The 23,401-nt window shown below is 40.5% G+C and overlaps 1 protein-coding gene across 1 annotated transcript; it reads left to right on the top strand.

The window, feature by feature from the left end:
• Nucleotides 1-1,482: 1,482 nt before the first annotated feature.
• On the top strand, nt 1,483-16,784 carry LOC127946491 (protein CASC3). The gene is made up of 13 exons (XM_052543117.1): nt 1,483-1,714; nt 3,105-3,129; nt 3,457-3,512; nt 7,447-7,641; nt 7,868-8,004; nt 8,166-8,342; nt 9,166-10,007; nt 10,996-11,057; nt 11,743-11,851; nt 12,046-12,162; nt 14,160-14,365; nt 14,461-14,583; nt 15,287-16,784. Exons 1-13 carry the CDS (start codon nt 1,529-1,531, stop codon nt 15,323-15,325), a joined length of 2,274 nt encoding a protein of 757 aa, XP_052399077.1. The 5' UTR covers nt 1,483-1,528; the 3' UTR covers nt 15,326-16,784.
• The last annotated feature ends 6,617 nt before the right edge of the window (nt 16,785-23,401 follow it).

Below are 23,401 nucleotides of genomic sequence, written 5' to 3' on the forward strand. Positions count from 1 at the left end.
GGTACTGTTACAGTGCACAAAGACCGGAGACAGAGAATGACAGGGAAACCTGTTTATTCAACACAAGCAGTGGTGAAGGAGAACAATGGTGAATATAACTGAAGATGGAATGTGAGCAGTGGGTGAGGATATGCTGCTGAGGTCTTGGGAGGTGAGATGATCTGAAAGGTAGTAGCTTGAGACGATGGAGGAGGATGACACACACACACACACGATGGGAACAGGAGGACACTGGAGATCGCTGGAGAGTGGTAAGTAGGTATACGTTTAGTCCTTAGAGTTAGCAGGTAGGTTTGACCTAGTTGTGAACGAGAATGGACAGTGTGTGTGCATGTCTTTTAAGTGCTGGGGAGATTTCAGGTTCATGAGGGGCAGGTCAAGTTGTCCACCACGGCTTCGGGAATCCCAGATCTCGCGAACCTCGTAGGCAGAACCATCGTCCAGGATGAGTGGAAGGGGGGCTTCAAATGTGGGGTGGATACGATACTCAGGAGGGAGTTGTGTCTTGTAGGTGACCGGGTTGATCTGTGATGGTGAGACTCAGTTTGCGGCATGGTAGGCAGATCTCTGGTTGACAGCCAGACCTTCTGTTCTAGTTGGTAGGCTGGAGCTTTGGAGCGGTGAAGGTGGGATGTCATCCAGTGTCTACGTAGGGCCCATTGAAGGTGATGGTGGGCCGAGTCCCAGACCCTCTCGCTCTCTCGGAACCAGTAATCGACGGATGATATGTCTGAGGGTTTTCCTGACCAGGGAAAGAGCGGGGGCTGGTAGCCGAGCACGCACCGGAATGGAGTGAGTCCGCTGGAAGGTGGGCGCAGGGAGTTCTGTGCGTACTCGGCCCACCCCAGGAACTGGTTCCAAGAGTCCTGGTGGCCATGACAGAAGGTATGGAGGAAGCGATCAATCTTGGATTTTGCTCTCTGTCTGCTTGTTCGACTGAGGGTGGTATCCAGATGACAGGCTGACGGCCACACCTAGGAGGGAGTGAAAGGCCTTCCAGACTCGGGAGATGAATTGGGGACCTCTGTCGGAAACAATATCCTCAGGGATGCCAAAGTACCGGAAAACGTGGTTGAACATCAGCTCCGCGGTTTCCATGGCCATGGGTAGTCCCTTTAGAGGAATCAGAATATGATTGCATAGTTGAAAAGGGAGCCATCCCTGATTGAAAAACATGTCAACAGCCCAAATTATGCCAGTACCCTGGTACATTTTGTTACTGTTTTTATTTATTTACCTCAAAAAAGTACTGAATGTTTAGAATATTAGTGTACTGTGGTATTTCTTAATTTGTTAGCAATACATTAGTAGTTTACTATTAAAATGTAGTCACATTAATTAATTAACGATACCAAAAGTGATGATCCAAAACTTTTGTGAAAAGTGATTTGGAATCATCACTTTTGGGATGTTTAAATTATTTTTTTTTAAGTCTCTTCTATTCATGGAGAACAAGAGTGGATATGACGTACGCACGAGCCCCCATAATTCCACGCGCACATCCGCTCTCCCTTCCTTGAGAGTTAAGATGGCGGACCGGCGGCGACGGAGACGACGCGCCTCTCAGGACAGTGAGGAGGAGGACGAGTCCGCCTCGGGCTCCGAGGGCGGGAGATCCCTCTCGGCCGGCCGCAAGCCTCGTGGAAGAGACCCCGAGCCGCTCGAAGCGCCAGCGGAGCGCGTCGTCCCCAAAAGCGACGCGGAGTCGGAGTGTGTGAGTGCGGCTGTACATCTGCTTTTATAACCGATCCGAATGTGTATGTGCGCGCGCGGTAGTGTTTCACACTGAGCTGGTGTCACTGAAACACGGGTTTAGATGAGATACACGGCTACACGTTTGATGTGAGAGAAATGTTCAGGTTTGGATCAGACGCCTTATTTAATTCACAGGGATTTAAAGTTCTTGGTGTGTCTGTGGCTCTACACTCACATAAATGTGGCGTAGACCTCGTTCGACCTTAAAATGTGTCGCCTTTCATCATCTGACCCCGCGGTTCTCCATCAGGGTCCCGGAGGGTCCCCTGTCCTGCACATCTCGGATGTCTCCTCTGTTTCACGCCCAACTCATCTTCCTAAAGAGCCCGTATGAACTGAACTGGGTGTGTGTCAGATTAATGAGACCCCGAGGTGTCTGGACCTCCAGGAACCGGGCTGAGAAACACAGACGCTTGCATGAAGGGGAAGTAGTTCCCGAGTCGGTCTGCTTGTTGATTATTTGGGTGTCTGATAAGAAATTAGAGGACGTTTGAGGTTCCCAAGCATTTGATATCTGATCAGTCAGTCAGACGATGCTGTTCTGCAACGGGAAGAGAAAGATCTGCTGACCGCCAAGAGGAAGTCCAGTTTTAAACTGGATGCGCCGTAGTTATTCAATTCAAGTTTATTTGTGTAGCGCTTTTTATGATACAAATCATTGCAAAGCAACTTTACAGAAAATTAAGTTTCTACAATATTTAGTAGTAGCTTATACGTGGTGATCAGTTTATGTGCAAATGACAGGAATTTTCAGAAAAATGTATACAAGACATAGTCAACCAGACGATAAACACTATTAATAGCAATTATTATATGATGCAGTCACACTTGTAGTAATATTTGTTAGTTATGTTGTTGTTTCGGGGTTAACATCATCTGAGGTCCTCTGAGGGTCAGCATCATCTCTTCTCAGGTGTTCTGGATCCAGACTGGAGCTTGTGTAAATCCCGTGGCGAAAAAGAGAAACAAATAGAGACCTCATTACCGTAGCTGCTGTTCCAACAAAGTAAAATTAATTCGTTTAACCCAAGCTAAAGAATAAGATATTGTGTATTTGACCAGATACAACTGCAGTCACAATTTAAGAGATGCATTATTCGAATGCTTGGCAAAAGATGTATTTTTAATCTAGATTAAAACCGAGAGAGTGTGTCTGAACACCAAACATTATCGGGAAGGCTATTCCAGAGTTTGGGAGCCAAATGCAAAAAAGCTCTACCTCCTTATGCATTCACAAGTTTGCTTTTCTTGAATTGTTGTTTCTGGTCATTAATTCTTTAAACAAGGCTTTTTGTTTATTAAGTGTTCTTGCTTGGCTGGATATTTGATTCTCATCTCTTTCTGTTTAGGAAAGTGAAGATGGCGCTGGTGAAGGTGAGCGGATATTTTTATCGCTTTTGTCTTTTTGCTGCCGTCTTTGTTTGTTTTTTTTGCCATCATATTTGACATCAAACTCACAAGCATCTACTTCCAAAAGAGACCCAAATGATTGCAAATTATGTGATTTTAATGCGTTTTTTCCCTTTTTTTTATAATGTTAAATGGTTATGAACTGTCACTCTTGATAAAGTTAATCAAGACAAACTTTTAAAAAGCCAAGCCTGAAAGTTTCACTCTTAATGAGCCGTTCTATAGTCATATGGTTATTTGCTCTCAGAAATGTGAACAGAGTTGCTCAAATGGCTGATTTCTCTTCTCCAGCGGTCTTATCAGACTATGACAGCGCTGATCTGGAGGAGAACGGATCGCACACTGAGGTAAGTCTCTATGGCCATGTCGTTTATGGGGCTTGTTGGACTGCTGTGTAGAGGGGATGAATGTCTCCATTGCAGCCGAACTGTGTTTTGCTCCATCATGAGAGTGCTAACCTCTCTTAATGTAGATTTAAGGGTGTGTTTATGGTTTGATGTAGTCGATAAGTTCCATATGGAGCTGTCTAAGGAATGATTTAGAACTGAATTAAACGAGACTCGGCTGGGGAGGTTTTTGTATGAAGGTTTTTGCTGAAATTGTCAAGAATATTTTTGCTCCTCTCTCGTGGCGTTATGAGTACTGCCAATGCCGAGCCCCATGCTGTTAGTGCATCTGTACTCCTCATCTAATTTTAGTAGACACATGACGCACCGTCCACAGTTTTTGCTGCTCTTCTTCCTTTTGCATGTAGTCTTTTGATGAATGCAGGATGATCTGGTAATTCAGGCATATTAGAGAAGGCTGGGGTGCATTGCTTATGAGGCCGTGGCTTTAATTCACTACAGACAAGCACAGTCTCCTCACAGATTCAAAATGCTCTTTAAAGAAGATTTCCTAACAGGAATGTTTTCTAACATTATATGCACAGGTGCTGGTCATATTATTAGAAAATCGTCAAAAAGTTGATTTTTCATTACATTAAAAAAGTGAAACTTGTATATTATAATAATTCATTACACACAGACTGATATATTTCAAATGTTTTTCTTTTAATTTTGATGTTTATAACTGACAACTAAGGAAAATCCCAAATTCAGTATCTCAGAAAATTAGAATATTGTGAAAAGGTTCAATATTGAAGACACCTCGTGCCACACTCTAATCAGATAATTAACACCTGCAAAGCCTTTAATCGGTCTCTCAGTGACTACGTTTACATGCAGCCAATAACCCGTTCAAAACCGGGATATTAGCAATAACCCGGTCGCGCACGGCCATGTAAACACTGGCAAAAACCCGGATATGCTCATGGTTTTAAAAAACCGGGATATTATAACCTGGGGTACCCCTGTTCTAGCCTGAATATTTGGTCTTGTAAACACGTTTCGGCATATCCCCATCAAAATGTGTGTTCTGCGCATGTTCTATTCACAAGGAATCTTGGTCTTTTGAGTCTTTGGATACAGGAAGAAGAATCGGAAATGACGCATATTTCATATTTCGTCCAGACGCTAACCGTACGTCGCTGTTTACATCGGGACTTTAACCCGACCATAACCCAAATTTTAACAGCTTGTAAACGTAGTCAGTGTGTAGTTCTGTAGGCTACATGATCACGGGGAAGACTGCTGACTTGACAGTTGTCCAAAAGATGACCATTGACACCTTGCACAAGGAGGGCAAAACACAAAAGGTCATTGCAAAAGAGGCTGGCTGTTCACAGAGCTCTGTGTCCAATCACCGTAATAGAGAGGTGAAGGGAAGGAAAAGATGTGTTAAAAAAAATTGTACAAATAGGGATAACCGCACCCTGGAGAGGATTGTGAAACAATCCATTCAAAAATGTGGGGGAGATTCACAAAGAGTGGACTGCAACTGGAGTCTGTGCTTTAAGACGTATACAACAGATGTATGCAAGACATGGGTTTCAGCTGTCGCATTCCTTGTGTCAAGCCACTCTTGAACAACAGACAGCGTCAGAAGCGTCTTGCTTCAAAAAGGACTGGACTGCTGCTGAGTGGTCCAAATTTATATTCTCTGATGAAAGTACATTTTGCATTTCCTTTGGAAATCAGGGTCCCAGGGTCTGGAGGAAGAGAGGAGAGGCACACAATCCACGTTGCTTGAGGTCCAGTGTAAAGTTTCCACAGTCAGTGATGGTTTGGGGTGCGATGTCATCTGCTGGTGTTGGTCCACTGTGTTTTCTGAGGTCCAAGCTCAACACAGCCCTATACCAGAAAGTTTTAGAGCACTTCATGCTTCCTGCTGCTGAACAACTTTATGAAGAAACCGATTTCGTTTTCCAACAGGACTTGGCACCTGCGTACAGTGCCAAAGCTACCAGTACCTGGGTTAAGGACCATGGTATCCCTGTTCTTAATTGGCCAGAAAACTCGCCTGACCTTAACCCCATAGAAAATCTATGGGGTATTGTGAAGAGGAAGATGTGATATGCCAGCCCCAACAATGCAGAAGAGATGAAGACCACTATCAGAGCAGCCTGGGCTCTCATAACACCTGAGCAGTGCCACAGACTGATCGACTCCATGCCATGCTGCATTGCTGCAGTAATTCAGGCAAAAGGAGCCCCAATTAAGTATTGAGTGCTGTACGTGCTCGTACTTTTCATTTTTATACTTTTTAAGTTGACCAAGATTTAAAAATCCTTTCTTTAGTTTGGTCTTAAGTAATATTAAATTTTCTGAAATATTGAATTTGGGATTTTCCTTGGTTGTCAGTTATCATCATCAAAATTAAAAGAAATAAACATTTGAAATATATCAGTCTGTGTGTAAAGAATGAATATAATATACAAGTTTCACTTTTTGAATGGAATTAGTGAAATCAACTTTTTAATGATATTCTAATTATATGACCAGCACCTGTATATACACAGTGCCCTCCATATGTATTGGAACAGTAAAGACAAAAATGCTTTCTCTGTTGTGGAGTCAAGATATTTGCAAACATGATTAAAAGATGAATGTGCGACAAAACTACAGAATGCCACATTTTATCATTAGGTCTTTCGACACATACATGTTTTACCAAATAAAAAGGACAGCACTTTTAGAGTTCCTCCCACTATTTGATGTGAGCATTGTATTGGAACGGTTTAATTTAATGCAGATGTAAAAGATTAAAAGCTAATATTTAGTTGCAGTTCTCTTGCATGCAATCAGAGCATTGAGTCTGAAACCCATAGAAATCACCAGACTCTTGCTCTTATGCCTTGAAATGCTTTTCTCCAGGGGAGTTTCTGTATTTAGTCCTCTTCAGCTGGTGAAATTAATGTTTGATCGGATTTAAATCTGGAGATTGATTTGGGCAATCTAAGACTTTACATTTCTTTGCCCTGATAAAGTCCTCTACTGAACTGGCAGGGTGTTTTTGGGTCATTGTCCTGATCCAATATGAAGTGCTTTCTAATGAGTTGGGTGGGATTTTCTTGAATATTGGTAGCCAAGATGATGTTGTACCCTTCCAAATTCATTATGCTACTGCCATCATAGATGAAGTCATCATTAAAATGAAGAGATCCTGTTCTAGAGACAGCCATGCATGCCCATGCCATGACTCCACCTCCACCAAGCTTTACAGATGAGCTTGTATGCTTAGGATCATTTGCAGTTCCCTTTTTTTCTCCACACTTTTGCTTTCGAATCACTTAAAGGTTAATCTTTGTCTCATCGGACAATCAACTCAGTTCCAAAACTCTACTGGCTCACATTTGTGAATATTTTAAGTTGGACATGTTTTTGTTTTGTGAGGTCTTGTATACGTTGTCTTGCTGTGCCAATGATGATGCTAATTGTAACAATAACCAAATGACATCAAGAACGTTTTGTTTGTAAAAGACTTGATGTGATAAAATGATTTAAATTCGTAAAAAAAAAAAATATATATATATATAAGTAGTAGTCAGTGTGGTTTTTGTTACGTGCTTTTTTTTATGATAGGAAAAAGCTTGTTTTTGTTTCTTATCAAATGTTCTGATATTTGGGCATATTTTTTGGTGTGCTTGTTACAGTGCAATTATACAAATAAGTACTGCGTAATAATGACTAATGTCTATATAGTGTCAGTTGCTTTTTGTTATGCATCACTTAATGCTATTACTGTAGTAAGTACATGTAACATGTAACAAAGACACTGTAAAATAGTGCTACAAATTTCTATAATGGGTTTGTGTGCTTGATCGGAATGAAGTTTGAAGTGATCAGTTTTGGTTTGTGTTTTCTGACCTGAGCATTTGATGTTTGGTGCTGCTTGTTTCAGGGAGGAGAGGAGGAGGAGGAGGGAGAGCATATCAGTGAAGAAGAGGCCTCACATCCTGCCGCAGAACCGAAGCCCGCTGCAGATGCACCGACAGAAGAGCTTGGTGAAGAGGAGGCGAGAGATGAAGGGGCCAAGGAGGTTAAAGCTGATGAGAAGGGGAATCTAGCCGGGGAGCGACAGAGTGGGGATGGACAGGTCAGCTTGTGTGGCGGGAATGATATTTAAACCACTTTGGTTTGGTGAAAACGCTTAATTTGAATTAAAACAGTCGCACATAATTAAAATAATCCTTTGACTGATTTAAAGCAGTTGGTCACAATGCCACATTCTGGATTAAGACGATGCTAAATCACACTGCCAGTTTTAATTGTAAATCTTTTTTTAGGCCAAAACTGAAGTTGAGACCTCTACATGTTTACAGGAAAGCACCGAGGACCCTGAGAATAAATCGGGCAGCAAGCTGGATGATGATGAGGACCGGAAGAATCCAGCCTACATCCCCCGAAAAGGCCTTTTCTTTGAGCATGACGTGAGAGGCCAGGCTACAGAGGAGGAAAGGTGAGGGACCTGCAGGTTTTTCATTCAGGGAAAGCTCAATTTTCAACTATGCAATTATATTTCAATTAGTTGAAGATGAGTTTCAGGTGTTGAATCTGACACTAAACCCTGTGCTGTCTCTTTTCCTCCCCCTCTTTTTCTATGTTTCCATCTGTCATCAGGCCTAAAGGCAGGCACAGGAAGTTGTGGAAGGACGAGGGCCGTTGGGAACACGACAAGTTCCGGGAAGAGGAGCAGGCGCCAAAGTCACGCGAAGAGCTAATTGCTTCTTACGGCTATGACATCCGCAACAGCACTGGGCAGAGTGATGGACGATCGTACCGTTTCCGAAAACCCAGGTGAGGCCCATGTTTGTTTCCTTGCAGTCTGGTAATCAGTGCTGTTGGTGAAAAATATAACGTTTAGTTTTGTACTAGTATATAACTGTGTACCAGTGATGGATTCAAAAATGATCTAGGTTGATATAGTAAGCAATTTTAAGGGTTTACTCCCTTTTCTTACTTTTTTCAATAAATAAACCATTGCAATTTCTGAAGTCATTGTTAAATGTGATTACACATAGAAAACAATATATAAACTTATAAAAGTATCTAAAAAGTGTATTATATAACCAATTGTAGAGGTTTATGATTAGGTATGTAACTATTCTCTCAACTCACGATTTAATTTCGATTCACAAATTATACAATTTGTTTTTGCTTCAAAGTTTTAAATTACACAATGTTTTGACGTCAGTTTTGTGAAACTATATATAAAAATATCTTCATGAAACCGCAGACGAGCTGAATGAGATGCAAATTCACTCTCTGCCAGCAGGTGGCGCTTAAAGCGTTTCCTTGGTTTCCATTGTAAACAAAGCAGGTGCAATTATAAACTTTAATATGCATTATACAGAGGCAAGATAAAAAGAAGAAATAACATCTAAACAGACAGTTAGTCCCCCTCAGACATGCATTCATGTACTCTACTCATAATTGAATCGCAAATTATTTTTATTTTCAAGCATCTCCACCTATTTTAATCTTCACACAGTTGAATCGATTTCAAGACCTATTTATCATAATTTTATTTTATGTATAATTTGCATACACCCTACTATTCCAAAGTTTGGGGTCAATAAGAAATGTTGCACACTATCTAATATCTCTTGTTTCTTTGCAGATATTCTGGCTCACCCAGTCGGGAGCCTAGGCGCCATCGTGAAGGTGAAAAGTCAGTGCGTACAACGTGGCAGGGGCCTCCACCTGGCCATCGTAATACCGCTCCGTCTGTTACCCTGCAGTCAGGCGCACCTCCTGGTCCCCCTGCAGCACCTAAACCCTCCGGCCGACCCTCAACCCAGCCTCCACAGCGCAGCTTCCAGAGTAGTCGAGCCCTGTCGGCCGCCCACAGGACAGAAGGGCAGAGACACTCGAAGCCCAGTCTAGACGGCCCACCACCCCGAGGAGTGCGGCCACAGCCTGTGGAGGGTGAGAGGGGCCTGAGGAACAGGGGCCGTGGTTCACATACTGCTCACACTGACCGTACCCCAGCCACGGTGGTGGAAGACATCCACAGTGAGGAGGAAGAAGAGGAGGAGGAGGGTGAGATTCCAACAGCCACAACTACATGCACCGCTCACCACTACAGGACGGAGAGAGAGAGGGTACCATCTCCACGGAAACAGGAGTCTGGCCCAGCAATGGAAGGGGGCAGTGCAGCCGGTCAGGTGCGAGAATCGTCCCCTCCTCAAGAGAAGCCGGTGGAAAAGAAATCGTACTCTCTTGTGCGAAGGGCGACGCGAACACGACCATCTGATCTCGGTAAGCAGGCGTCATTAGATGACTCCTCACCCGCGGTCCAGCAAGCCCCTGCGGCGGCAAAGAGTGAGTCGTGGCAAGAGCAGAGTGATGCTGGAACACAAGGTGGACTGACGGGGCTCGACCAGGACCTGGCTCGTCTCAGCTTGGCGGGGCAGAACTGGGCCCAAAGCCCGCCTTCTTACTTGCAGGCTGAGATGAGAGGTAATACTTAATCTTTATGTAAGGCCTGGTTCACACGGGACTATTTTAAAATTGTCGGCCGATTTTCCAAACCTGAGAGACCCCACACACGGTGATAAAAAATCACGGGTCTAACAGTTTTGGTCGTTCAGTGTGTGGTGTGCAGCCACACGGCAATATCAACACATCACACACGAACCGATTTGACTCCCGAGCATTCCCAGGTCAGATGGGAAATCTCACAAAATCCCTCGAGATCAAACGTGACTTCAGAGTAAACAATCATGGCGGCCGAAGAGGATGCAGTGGCCATAGTTTGTGCTTTGTTTTTAACGGAAAAAAAAAACATAAGAAAATGCGATGGTCAAAGAGGTGGAGACAATGCAAGCATGGACTATACTTGCTAAATCATAATATGGAGATAAGTTGTTGTTTTATCTCATAGAAATGTTGTTACGTACTACACAGATTAATAACCGTTGAAATAAACGTTCATATATTCGTTTCCATGTACTCTGGTGGACTGCAGTTGTGGATGTAGTTATGCCCATCGACTTTATTTGTATTTGTTATATTATATACGCCGGCTGTTTTGATTTTTTTTGTTTCCCGGTACTTCCTCACCGCCTCGTCACCTCGCTTTCTGATTGGCTACATGCCACACTCCACAGGCTGCGTGATTGTTTGTCCTCGGGGGACACCACACACGAGAAGAAATCGGGCCAAATAAATCCAACATGTTGGATATCCCCGATTTGAGATCGGAGCGGTCCCGACATTCTTCCGAGCAGAGGAGAGCAGTCTTAACACACCACACACGGCAGGAATATTTGATCAGATTATTTTACGATAATCGGAGCATCCTAAGATTGTCGGAAGGGGTGAATCGGGGCTAAAAATCGGCCTAATTATCCTGCCGTGTGGACCAGCCTTAATTCATTTTACAGATTTTTTTGGTTTGTTTTTTTGAAATGTTGGTTTAAATTTCCTGCCTTTTTGTCCCCAACAGGCATCCGTAGCTCAGTGCACATAGCAGGAGGGCCTCCACAGTATGGAAACATGGAGGATATTGTGAGTCCACCGGTCCATCATTAATTGTCTATATGGATCAAAAAATCCCAAAGTCTGAATGAGAGTGTAATACTGAAAGTGAAATATCACCTATTCCAAAGCGACTATAGCACATTTCCCACATGCATGTAGTTTCAGTTTTGCTTAAATTCATTAAGGCCACTATGTTTACCCCCCCAAATACAGTTTAATTTAAAGGATTTATATTGTGGCATAAGGGGAACTAAAATAAATGTTTGTAGTGTTTATAATGTTTGCAAACTATTTACAAATGTTATTTATTTCTGAATATAGTAAAATGTGACTTACACAGCAATGCGTTTTTTTTTTTTTACCTAAATTTATTTGCAACTTATTTTCTTAAAATACAGTATGTAACCAAAAATTTGATCTCCTAATCATGGCTTAAACCTGACCCTGCGAGCTCTCATTCATCTGCCTCTGATTTAGAGTGCAGTGCCCACATCTCAAAAGCTAATCAACAGCTGAAGCATCTCTGTCCTGAATTTTTTGTTTTTTGAAAACCTGTTGAACTCAGGGAGCATGAAAAGTTCTGTTGCTACCACAGTTTCATCATGACTTTAACACTATTTTAAAAGTATTTTCAGTTTAGGAAATGTGTATGAACTTGCTGACCAAAGTTGTAAGCTACTACCTTGTTTCAGCAGTTGTTTCTTGTTATCAGGGTGTTGGTGGTGGCCGGGCTAAGCGGTATTCATCACAGCGCCAGAGGCCAGTTCCAGAACCTGCACCCATGCACATAGGAGTCATGGAGGGCCATTTTTATGAACCCAGTGAGTGCAGTACTGCTTCTGGCCCATAGAGGACAGTATTAAGTTAAACGGGTCATGGGAATGTGTCCTAAAATCACCTACTGAATGGTTGAACTTATAGTTAGTCCTTCATTTGAAAACTCAGGAGCTGTTTAGGAAATGTCATTTTTAATTATTCGAACATCCAAGATAGTAACTTGCATTTCCAAATGCAGTGTCATTCCAGGGACCAATCTACACACACGGTGACAGTCCAGCAGCCCTGCCCCCTCAAGGCATGCTTGTTCAGCCTGAGATGCACCTGCCACACCCCACCCATCCCGGACACCCAGGTGAGAGTTGTGGACGTTTGGGGGCTTCTGCTTGAAGTGGGACAGTTAATGGGAACACAATAGCAGCTCCTGGTAGTCTGTCTGATTTCCTCTCCTGAAATTAAAATCATAAACTGGTTAAAAATAATATGAGGAGATATATATATATATATCGTGTAACGGTTCACAAATTTCACGGTTCGGTTCGATATAATTCACTGGTGTCACGGTTCGGTTCGGTACGTTTTGGATACAGCAAAAAGAAAAAATTAGCAGATAAATTTCCTTGATTTTTAAAAAATGTTTTTTTTTTTTTTTTTTACATTTGAACAATGATGGAGCTATTCTTTACCCATCTTCTATGGTGTTTTCTTAGCAGCATACTGTATAAAACAAAAATAGCTCTCTCTCTCTCTCTCTCTCTCTCTCTATATATATATATATATATATATATATATATATATATATATATATATATATATATATATATATATATAATTTTTTTTTATATATATATAATTTTTTTTTTATATAAATATATATATATTTTTTTTATGTTATATTTTTGTAGCAGTTATGAACAAATACAAAGATGCACATTTTTATATGGAACTCTATAACTCTTTATATTGAGTGTTTTTACTCAATTGGTTCTCTATAGGACTTATGTTTTTTGGAACAAAGCAGGAATTACGGTCTGGCTGAAATGGGCTCATGAAGGAATATTGTAACGGGGCTCAATTACATTAAGCATGTTCTTAAAACCTGCGTTTTCCACTACAGAGTAAGGCGCTCGTTCACTCAGTATGCGCTGAAGGCTCGTTGCAAAATGGCTAAAGGGTCTTTCACACAGGACGCGGTATGCGCAGCAATGGACCCAGGGCTCAGCGTTGCCCTTCAGATACAACGCGATTTGCGCTGCACCATGCCAAGAGCAAAGTAGGTGGAGTTTTCAAAACTGCCCGTGCATAAGTTCTATTTATAACAGTTCTTCTATCTAATAACGTACAGGCCTGTTAATTGTATCGTACTGCTCAGGAAATTCCGACACAGTACAGTACTAGTCCATTTTGATTTCCGTGCTTGTTTGGATGCCCCGATCGATTGGTAAAGTGCACCCATACACCAGACCTGTTGGTTATTGGAGGATCTTCTGTTAAACGCATTGGCCATTTTGCAACGAGCATTCAGCGCATTCAGCTGAGTGAGCGAGCGCCTGACTGAGTAGCCTAACATAAACATATAAGTTGGTGTTTTTCTTCTTCTTCGGGGGTGTCAGGGGCGTTGCCTGTTACGTTGTTTGGGTTATTGGGCTACCTTGTTGAATGCATATCATTTATATTTCACTTTTTTAAATTTATTTTACCAAATATAATTAATTAGTCCAACGAACCGTTCGGTATACATAATGCGTACCGTGTACCGAACCGAAAGCCTCGTACCGAACGGTTCAATACGAATACGCGTATCGTTACACCCCTTATATATATATATATGTGTATGTGCTTGTTAAATTGATTAGTTTATGGTCTAGATTTTACCATAGACATTGATGTTCTTTCAAAAGAATGTTTTTTATTCTATTATCATTATAGAAATATAAATTCTTTAACCCACCCCTTACCTTTTTCACTGGTCTAGAGATTGCAGGTATGGTTGCTTTTAATGTCAGCATGATAAATTAACCCAATCTACTGTCCAAATGCGTGTAATTGATTTTATTGGGATCAATTCGTCCATGCATTTTGCATTTAAAAAAAAATAACAAACTTGGCTCATTTGTATTAAAAATACAGGACTTTTTTTTCTGCAATTGACTACAAGCCTGCATTCAGATCTCCCATCTAATAACCAAATGATAAAACAAAGTTCCCACCCTAATTGTTTTCTATTTGTATTAATCCATTGCTCTTGGATGTACGTGGCCATACAGTAGAAAAGACCTGCTGCTACTTAAGTTAACATGTGATCACTCCAGATGACAGTTCAACATTAACGTGTTAAATATTTTGTTTCAGGTTTACACCCGCACCAGTCAGGAGGGCCCTTGCCCAATCCGGCTCTTTACGCCGCCCCACCTGTTTCTATGTCACCTGGGCAACCGCCTCCACAGCAGCTGCTCCCCCCACCCTTCTACCCTCCACCAGGTGTCATGACCTTTGGGAACACCAACTACCCGTACCCTGCTGGCGCTACGCTACCTCCAATGTACCCCAATCCCCAGGTGAGCCTGTTTGACTATCTGTATCCCGAGACACTCTTCAGTAGTGAGTATCACAGTTTTTTTTGCTTGACTTCCTTCTCTCTGTCTCTCTCCAGGCACAGTCACAGGTCTACGGTGGTGTGACATACTACGACACGGTACAGCAGCAAGTTCAGCCCAAACGCTCCCCGCCCCGACGCTCCTCTCATCCTGTTACAGTCAGACCTCCCCCTCCTGAGGTAACAGCACATTAAACAATACATCATTCATTATATTCAGCCAGGAGAGATCAGGCAGGTTTTTTTTTTAGGAGTGCACAGAATATCAGTACCGTATTGGCTACCTGCTGATGCTAGAGTTTAATAAGATATCACATACCAGTCATGTCCAAAGTGAATGTAAACACGGGACAAAAAATCAGATATGGTCAAAAGATTAGATCTGTGCATTAGGAAAAACAGTCATATAGAAGAAACCTTACTATACCAGGGGTCTCCAACCCTGCTCCTGGAGAGCAACCTCCTGCAGATTTCAGCTCCCACCCTAATTAAATACACCTGAACCAGCTGATCAAGGTGATCAGGGATACTTGATGATTACAGACAGGTGTGTTGGAGCTGTCCTGTCTGCAGGACAGTAGCTGTCCCGGAGCAGGGTAGGACTAATAAGTGGTCGACTGATATGTGTTTGACTGCCGATATCTTGGAAAGCGGTCCTCGAACACATCTGCCAAGCAGAAAACTTATCGGCCGATATTTGAAAAATGCCAAATATCGGCTGATATATCGGCCTTGCCGATTATATTGGTTGATGACTAGGACTAATCCACTTGTTTTTACTTTTTAAAATATGAAAGAAATGATTGGCGATTTACATCATATTTATAGAGAATATTAACAGCTGATTTGTGGTTTGACTTTTGTCCCTTTTTCCATTCGTCAGGACCAGAGCAGAAAGCCCGCTGAGGAGATACACTCCTAGCTGACGGAGGACGAGGGGGCTGCGTGTCAGGACCAGCACCACTTTTGTATAAATTGAATTCACCATTTAGGTTTTAGCTTTAGTTTTTTTCTTTTAATACTGTTTGTGTATTCGTTATGCCTTTTTTAGGTCCACTGTCTCCATGCAGGGTTCTGTTTTGCGGGTCGTTCCTGTCTGTGGTATATCCATTCATAACCAGCGACGTGTTTTACCATTATCTGCTGTTCGGCTAGGAATTGAATGTGCAGTCTTAAGCGGCGAGAGGTTTTTATTTTTCTCTAAGCAGCTCCTGTATCTCTGATGTCTCTACTGACAGACGAGAATTGAAATTGTTTGAGGCTGCTGGACTTTCTGAATCGAGTTTGTTTTAAATCTCCTTTTACTCTTTTGGGAAAACAAATGGAGAAAAGCACTAAGATGAACTTGAGTATGGGAAAAAATTGGCCCTGCATTTTTTAATTCTGGACTAACGGTCTCCTGTTTCACAGCTTAGATGCTTGGAATGGAGCAATGAAGCCTGCAGACGGCTGTCATACATGGCAATGACCTTCAAATGCACAAATCCAAGACCGTTTTGGGTCAAATTAAAGCCCATTTTGCATGTTTTTGTCCGTTTAAGAGTGCCTGCTTAACCTGCCGTGATGGTGCTAGTCCCATTTCAGACTGGGGCTGAACCCCTCAAACCTCCTGTCTTCGTCGGTCCCTTGTATCTTTTGACATTGTGCTGTGTTGGATTCAATACTGTAATTATCAAAGTGAACAGTTAACCTTGCCAGATACTGACCTACTTGACAGTGTAACTTGCTTGATTAGCTTTCTATTGTAAGTGTACATATTAAAGTATATTGAAGCCAGTGGTTTAACAAATAATACTAAGAACTAGTCATTTCTGAAATGCTGTCAATATGAACAAAGGTAGCAGGGAAATCTAGCCTAAGCCTCTGTTTCTTTCATTTTTTAAATTTTAATTTCTGTAGTTAATCTGCAATTCAATGTGTTTTTTTTTGTTTTGTTTTTTTATGGTTGCATTTTTTTTTTTTAGGCACTGTACAGGCATGCATGGTTTTATAGATATATTTCATTGTGAAAGCAATTTTAGATGGCAACCTTGGCTGTGAGCTGTTATTCTTTGCCCCACTGTGGGAGTGCTATAAATGCATCTTTTTCAATTGTTCCCTTTATGATTGTTTCCGTCTGAAAAGAAATCTAACCGTATAACTGAGATGTTGTCGTTCCCAACATTGTTTAGACATGGCTCATAAAGACTATTAGAAGATGTTTAATTAGTTTCTATGCCTTAAAAGAGTTAATTGGTTTCAAAACATATCTGTTTTTGTTTGATTAGACCTGACAACACTGTGAGGGCTTGTATGTTTCATAGTTGAATAAGATTAAAATCGTTTCATTTTATTTTGGGGAGTAGTGTCAGGAGATGAAATTAAACAAGAACTGAATATAACATTTGACTTGTGTGTTCATGTATAGACACACCGATGTAATATTGGTACTTGAGTGTATTTTACTTTTAGCTTTGGATTTATTGTCGTTCAAGTTGATAACTTGATAACATTTGTTCTAGAGGCCATGCATAATGTGCATGCAAATTCAGGCAGCTTAAATGGCTTATGTTCACCAGTAAACATGCATAGCCGGTCTTAAAATGCCCGAGAAAAACTTAATTATAGCTTATTACAGCAGTAAAATGTGAAACCAAACCTCCGTGACCGAAACGTGCTTTAAAATGTCCACTTGGGGGAACTCATGTGTTTATTCTTCACTGCTGCACTGTCACTCTTCTTCTTACTGGGACTACACACTAAAACTGTTCATACCAAACCATTATTATTGTAGTAGCTGATTTTCCCTTCCTTTAAATCAGAATTTTTATATATTTACCCTCTTCAGTTATAATTCAGCTTGATTGATTGATTAATTATTGGGCTTTTTGACATTTAATTGTACATAAATGTTTAATCATTCTGATTTAATTGAGTTAATTCACAATATTAATAAATACTGTACTTTTAATCTAAAAGGGTCTTTAACCCTCTGATGGACAGAGAGACTGGTTCATATACTGAGTGTGGAATTTGTTACCTGGCCTATAATAACATATTACCATATCAATGTACCGTTTATGATGCTTTTGTGAAATCATTAAAATAGTCACTATTTAGAATCATATTATTGCTAATGTTTTGCTTTACTTTTACATTTTACTTAATACATTTTAATGGAACATTTAGCTTCTTAACTTAGTTAAAGGGATACGCCACCCCAAAATGAACATTTTGTCATTAATAACTTACCCTCATGTCCAAACCCTTAAAAGCTCAGTTCGTCTTCAGAACACAATTTAAGATATTTTGAATGAAACCCTGGAGGCTTGAGAGAAATGCAAAGTTGTCGTCAGAATACTCCATCTGCCATCAGATGTCCAATCTGGGTTATATGAAGCGACAACAACTTTTCGTACATTTTATGGACCTTGACACTTATTTACTTGGCAGTCTATGAGACAGTTTTAAAAAATATATATTTTTACAAGATATTTTGTTTACTACCAAATTCACCTAATTCTGTTTGTGTTATTTAATAGGTTTGATGATCTATTATTCTAAGCTGTGTAAAACCATAACAAAATAGTGACAAAGAATTAGCAAGTGTGTCCAAACCTTTGACTTGTGCTGTACATGAAGTTATCAACTTGAAAAGCTCTGTCTTCTAGAAGACTATAAATAGTCTCAGTTCAGAGTAACCCATGGCCTTAACCAGAGTGTGAAACTCACTTCTAAGTGCTTCGGTTTTCAGACTCGGCTTCTTAAGACCATAAGCTGCCTCACCAAACCAGTCTCACTTGCAAATTGAGATTGACCCCTATTGCTGGAAACGATGACTGATGCATGCATCATCTCGACTACAGCCTACCAAAAAACACCCTCTTCTACCTCTTGAATCATCATAATATGATGATTATTATGCACAACATAATAAGGAACAGGGAAACTGCTCATAGTCTCACTGACCTACTTATAGAAGTATTTAATCTAGTGCATTCACTCTTTTGTGAAGCACGTTGGGTAGAGCATACCTACACCATTGCTTACAGGTTCATGTAACAAATGTTATTTGGTGAGTAACAGTCCTGTGTCACTGCTGAAAGGGTGAAACAGGAAGTGGAGGGTTTTATATGACCAGATTTCTTATTACAACCTACGCTTCCCAGGGTTCATGTATAATAACACTTGCTAAGGCAAACGCAGACTAAATACTATTTGTCATATTAATGAATGGGGATTTGTTTTAAACTGATGAACTTAAGTATTAGACTCGAGCTATACTAAAATGTATACCTCAAACTTTGTGGCTTGTTGATGACAAATGCTCTAGCATGATTTTTACCCTGCAGATGATTTAAGAAAAAAGCTAGAAAATCCTATTTGTATTGAAGGAGGGACCCGACACAAAAAGTCTTTTCACACTTGAAATAGTTCACCCTGGGTCATTCGAAACCCTGGATGAAACTAAATCCCGGGTTATTTTGTTTCACATTTCACACTATTCATGCTTTAATTGGTTAACAATTAGTCTTGGGTATTTATAATCTGAAATTTCACACTGTACACTCCTAAACCCTGGCTAATGTTCTTATTTGCATATTTGCAGTGTCAGTGTCACTGATTGGATAAACACAGCATGTGACCTGCTTACATACAGGCTGTAGCATTGCGCATACTCATTATTTTGCTTACTGTACAGTAAAGTTTTTTTACCTGAATGGACTTTTCTTACTGTAAAGGTAAGAACGTATGGAAGGCTGGTAGGGCCAAAAGTATTTAAATCTGACCATGTCAGCATGCACTGTTTGTCTGCGTTAATGCAACAACATACGCAGCAGCCAATGAAGTTTCTGTATCTGAGATTATATTTGCACGTGACATGATGGTACATTGGTATGTACACATCAGACGCCATGTTTATTCATGAAAGATGTCATAATGGTACACATGTACGCAAGCATCAGCCATGAAGTCAGTCTTATGATTTGTCATGTCCTTTTTAGTAGTTTAGTTCAACGTTCTTTCTCAGGTGGAAAAGTCAGTTGATATCAGTCAAGCAATGCTACAAAAAAAATAAAGAACGGATTATTATGTGGATAAATCTAGAAGTAAATCTGCTTTTAAAAGTACTGGGAGACATGTTTCCATTTGTCATCTTAACACAGTAATATTGTTTAAAATCTTTACACATACTAAAGAAATGTGGAGGAATCTGATGCCTTAACGGGGCCAGTATGTGCGTGTCTACACATACAAAGGAAATACATACCAAATTCCCCCATTAATACAGACAAACAGTTTGATGACAATCAAATTTCACAGGTTCCACATCTGACTTCTAGCCCCATCAGCCTTCCATATAAGAAAGAAACGGTCTCTTCTTCAATTCAGTTGACGCCTTTTCCATCACAATTGGACTATTTCCACCTCAAACATGAAAACTACTGTTTATTCAACTCGCAGCATTTCCGTGACTGTCCAGCGCACCTGATTACGAGGCACTCAATTGAGTGTCTGTTGCTAAGTGTGGCACTACATAACATTGTTTCACACTGTACAAGTTTGTCCTTCTTCCAAGCAGGGTTAAACAAGAACTTCATAACCCTGCATTTAAATAACAAGTGTGAAACGTCCATCTACCCTGGGCTAAAAGCGGGATTTAGAACGACGATAGGGTTAAATGTCATGTGAAAAGCCATTTAGAGACCAAAATATTGAAGCAACTTTGCAGTTGACTTTTTTTTTTTTTACTGTAAGCAACCTACAGAACACCCTAAATATCACCTTAACAACCACTTAGCACAAGCCACATTTTAAAACAATCTAAAAATCAAGATTTATACTATTAAAGTTGTTTTTTTTTCAGCTCTCTCCTCTTTTTTTATCTAGCCATTCCCACTCTTTCACTGACAGCAACCCCATGCATAAAGCAAACCCTCTTCGCTCTTCTCCAGCTGACTTCATCTCTCTTCATCTGTTATGTATGGAATCTCTCTTATTCTGTCTCTCTGGAATAGCAGTGACTTGCACAGACTAGCCAAATGTGGGCATTAGGTTCTGAAGGGTCCCTTATTAATTTTTTAACAGCAAGCCTTGATATATTTCCAGTCCGACTGATGCAGTGTTTACAAACACACTCGCAGCAATGCTTTCCCACAGCACATGAAGGATGCCGGTCACGTGGCTGAATGTGTTTGTACGCTGCATCTGAGTTCACTGAAATGTGACCTGACTTCTGGCTTCAGGCCGCAGATGACCTGCACAAACCTGACACGCGTCACAGATTCTTTTAGAGTCACAAGCCCAAACACATTCCAAGATGTCACTGTGTAGGATGGGCCTCGTTTGCTTAAAGATTCGCATTCTTTTTCTGACCAACATCCAGTTCCGTTTTGTTTTTGTTCTGATTTGCGCAGTTTTGTAAGATTTATGCATATTTCTGTTTATAAATGTAGCATGTAGCAAATGTGGCTTTGGATTCAGAAAGGCTGAAGAACCCAGAAAAAAAGCCCTAAAAGTTATACAGCCCTAAATCTGACACATATTTAAAACTCATGAATTCTGCACAATTAGCAAACCACTTTTAAAAGCTTTTTCCCACCAGTGCATTTTTAATGCTTTAAGTTGACAGTCTCTGTATATTTAACAGTATCTCTTCTCTCATCCTTTGTTATGTATTAGAGATGCACATGGGCGAGGTGGGGCCTCCCCCCTCTGGCGTCTTTGTGGAGTGACAGTAACCAAACAAAGCCCACTGTCTCTCAGGGTGATGTCATTTTGGGTCCCCATCCCCCTGCATGGGCCAGGGCTGTGTGTTTATGTGGGTGTCATTAAACTTTCGCATGATTCATGGGAGCTGTTTGGAAGCACCCATGCATTGAGACAAATGATGTGTTTGTATAATGAGAAGTGTGTGTGTTGTGTGTCAAGCTCAGGTAAAGATGCTCACTCACACAAAGTGACTCAGATGTCTGAGACCCATAGAAGCTGTCATTTCTTTTGATTGATTTTCTCTCTTTTCTCTTCCTCACTTTCATGATGTATTCTTCTCACATTCTCTTCACAGCTGAGAGCGGCACGGAGGTGTGATATCACAGTCAAGGAAATTGCTTTAACCTGCATGCATCCCTAGGTGAATGCAAGAGAGCGTGTCTGTAATCTGCGGTAGTGTTCCGCAATTGTAGAATAAGAAAAAAATGAGTCTCTCTCTTACTTCCTAGTCTTTTCTGTCTCCTTTTATATTAAAACTAGGTTATTTTTCATATTTAATTAGTAACGGTTTATGTACATGGAATGGTCCACCAATGTGGACGAAACATTAAAATACTCAAAAGTGTTTCCTGCATCAAAAATCATATAGTGCGATTATAGTAAAGTCTGATACACGAGTGAGTCATTTTTATGAGCCCTTTCTATTAATCAAACACATGCAGCGTGATAAACACAGAGTCTGATTCTTGAGCAACTGACTATTGTGAGGGGATGCTTTTTATTGAATCAAACATTCATCATGATAAACACACACATGCAGTTTTCTTGCAAATTACTCTCGCGCTGGTTCTTCTGCACGTTCTACAGGGGTCACATTACCATCTGAATCTGCCAGACCGACAATAGGGCGGCTGCATTGACGTAAGACAAACGGCTTTCCTCCTTGTGATGTTTTTGGATGTGTATGGGCATCAGGGTTGAGAAGGGGGGCTTCTGTATGATAGTGTTTAAAAGTGGTTCTGTTTAATGAGTTAAAGATAATCTTCTTACAGCATAAACAGCCCACACACACGACTGATCCTGCACTCTAGAGAGGTAAAGCATTCATCTGAGCTGCTGTTTGTGCATGTGTGTGTATAAAAGAGTGAGTGTGTGAGAGGCTTCTGTCTGGATTTGAAGGGGTTCCCAGTCTACTCTAATGTGTGTGAATGTTGGACATGATTGATCTATTGTTTATTGTGAAAATACAAAGCTGAGTGTCTCTGTATTCTGACTAAGGACATTAAGTTTTGTTGTGTTTGTCTGTACAGGCTCTTTTTCACAGTGCAGAATGACAACATCGTGAGCTTGTGCACTAGTGCTTGTGTGTTTGCATTGTGTACGATAACACATGGCATTAGGATGGCGTTGTGGCAGCATGGAGGGGTGGGGGATGTATTTAATGAGTCATCCCAGATGTGAGCTCTGTTCTCCTCACTCCAGGGCAAGTGCGTTAGGCTGCTGAGGTCATCCATCATCTGCGTCTGTGTGTGTGTGTGTGTGTGTGTGTGGGTGGGTTGATGCATCCACAAGGATTGGTGGGCTTCACTGCCAGGCAAATATATTAGAGAGTCATGTTCATTACGAAGACAAATATGCTTGTGGAATTACCATGGTAATGACTTTGTTTGCTTTTGTGGAAATGCTGCTTTGTTTCTGTTGGATTTCTAGGTGGAAACTAGCACAAATGTGCAGACACAAAAGGTTTTATGAGTAGAGATACACAATATCTAATGCTACTTGGGCCAATTGCATCATTTTTCAAGTTATGAACATAAATATGATAAAGCTGATATTGGAAGCAGATAATTTTAAGATAATTTCACCCAAGTCAAAAACAGTAAACACTTTTCTATGCCAGGTTAACATTTTTTACATTATGCTCAGATGTAAGCATAAAAACCTATGTTTATATATATATATATGTACAATGAAAATTTGTGAAAATTTCACAATTACAAAGACAGCAAGTAACATTAAATTAAACAAACATGAAATTTTGAAGAATTATATAACTATATAATATAAATAAAATATTATATAACTATAGATTGCAATACTATTTTCTTCAGAAACATTTGTATATAACAAAATAAAAATGTATTTTTTAATCATAAGAATTGCATACTGTACTTAAGCTTCAGTCTGTTACTTATATGAAATGTAAAACATACGTAAAACACACCCACCCACACACACACACACACACACACACACACACACATATATATATATATATATATATATATATATATATATATATATA

This window comes from Carassius gibelio, chromosome A3 (assembly GCF_023724105.1).
Source record: "Carassius gibelio isolate Cgi1373 ecotype wild population from Czech Republic chromosome A3, carGib1.2-hapl.c, whole genome shotgun sequence".
In the NCBI taxonomy this organism is placed as follows: domain Eukaryota; kingdom Metazoa; phylum Chordata; class Actinopteri; order Cypriniformes; family Cyprinidae; genus Carassius; species Carassius gibelio.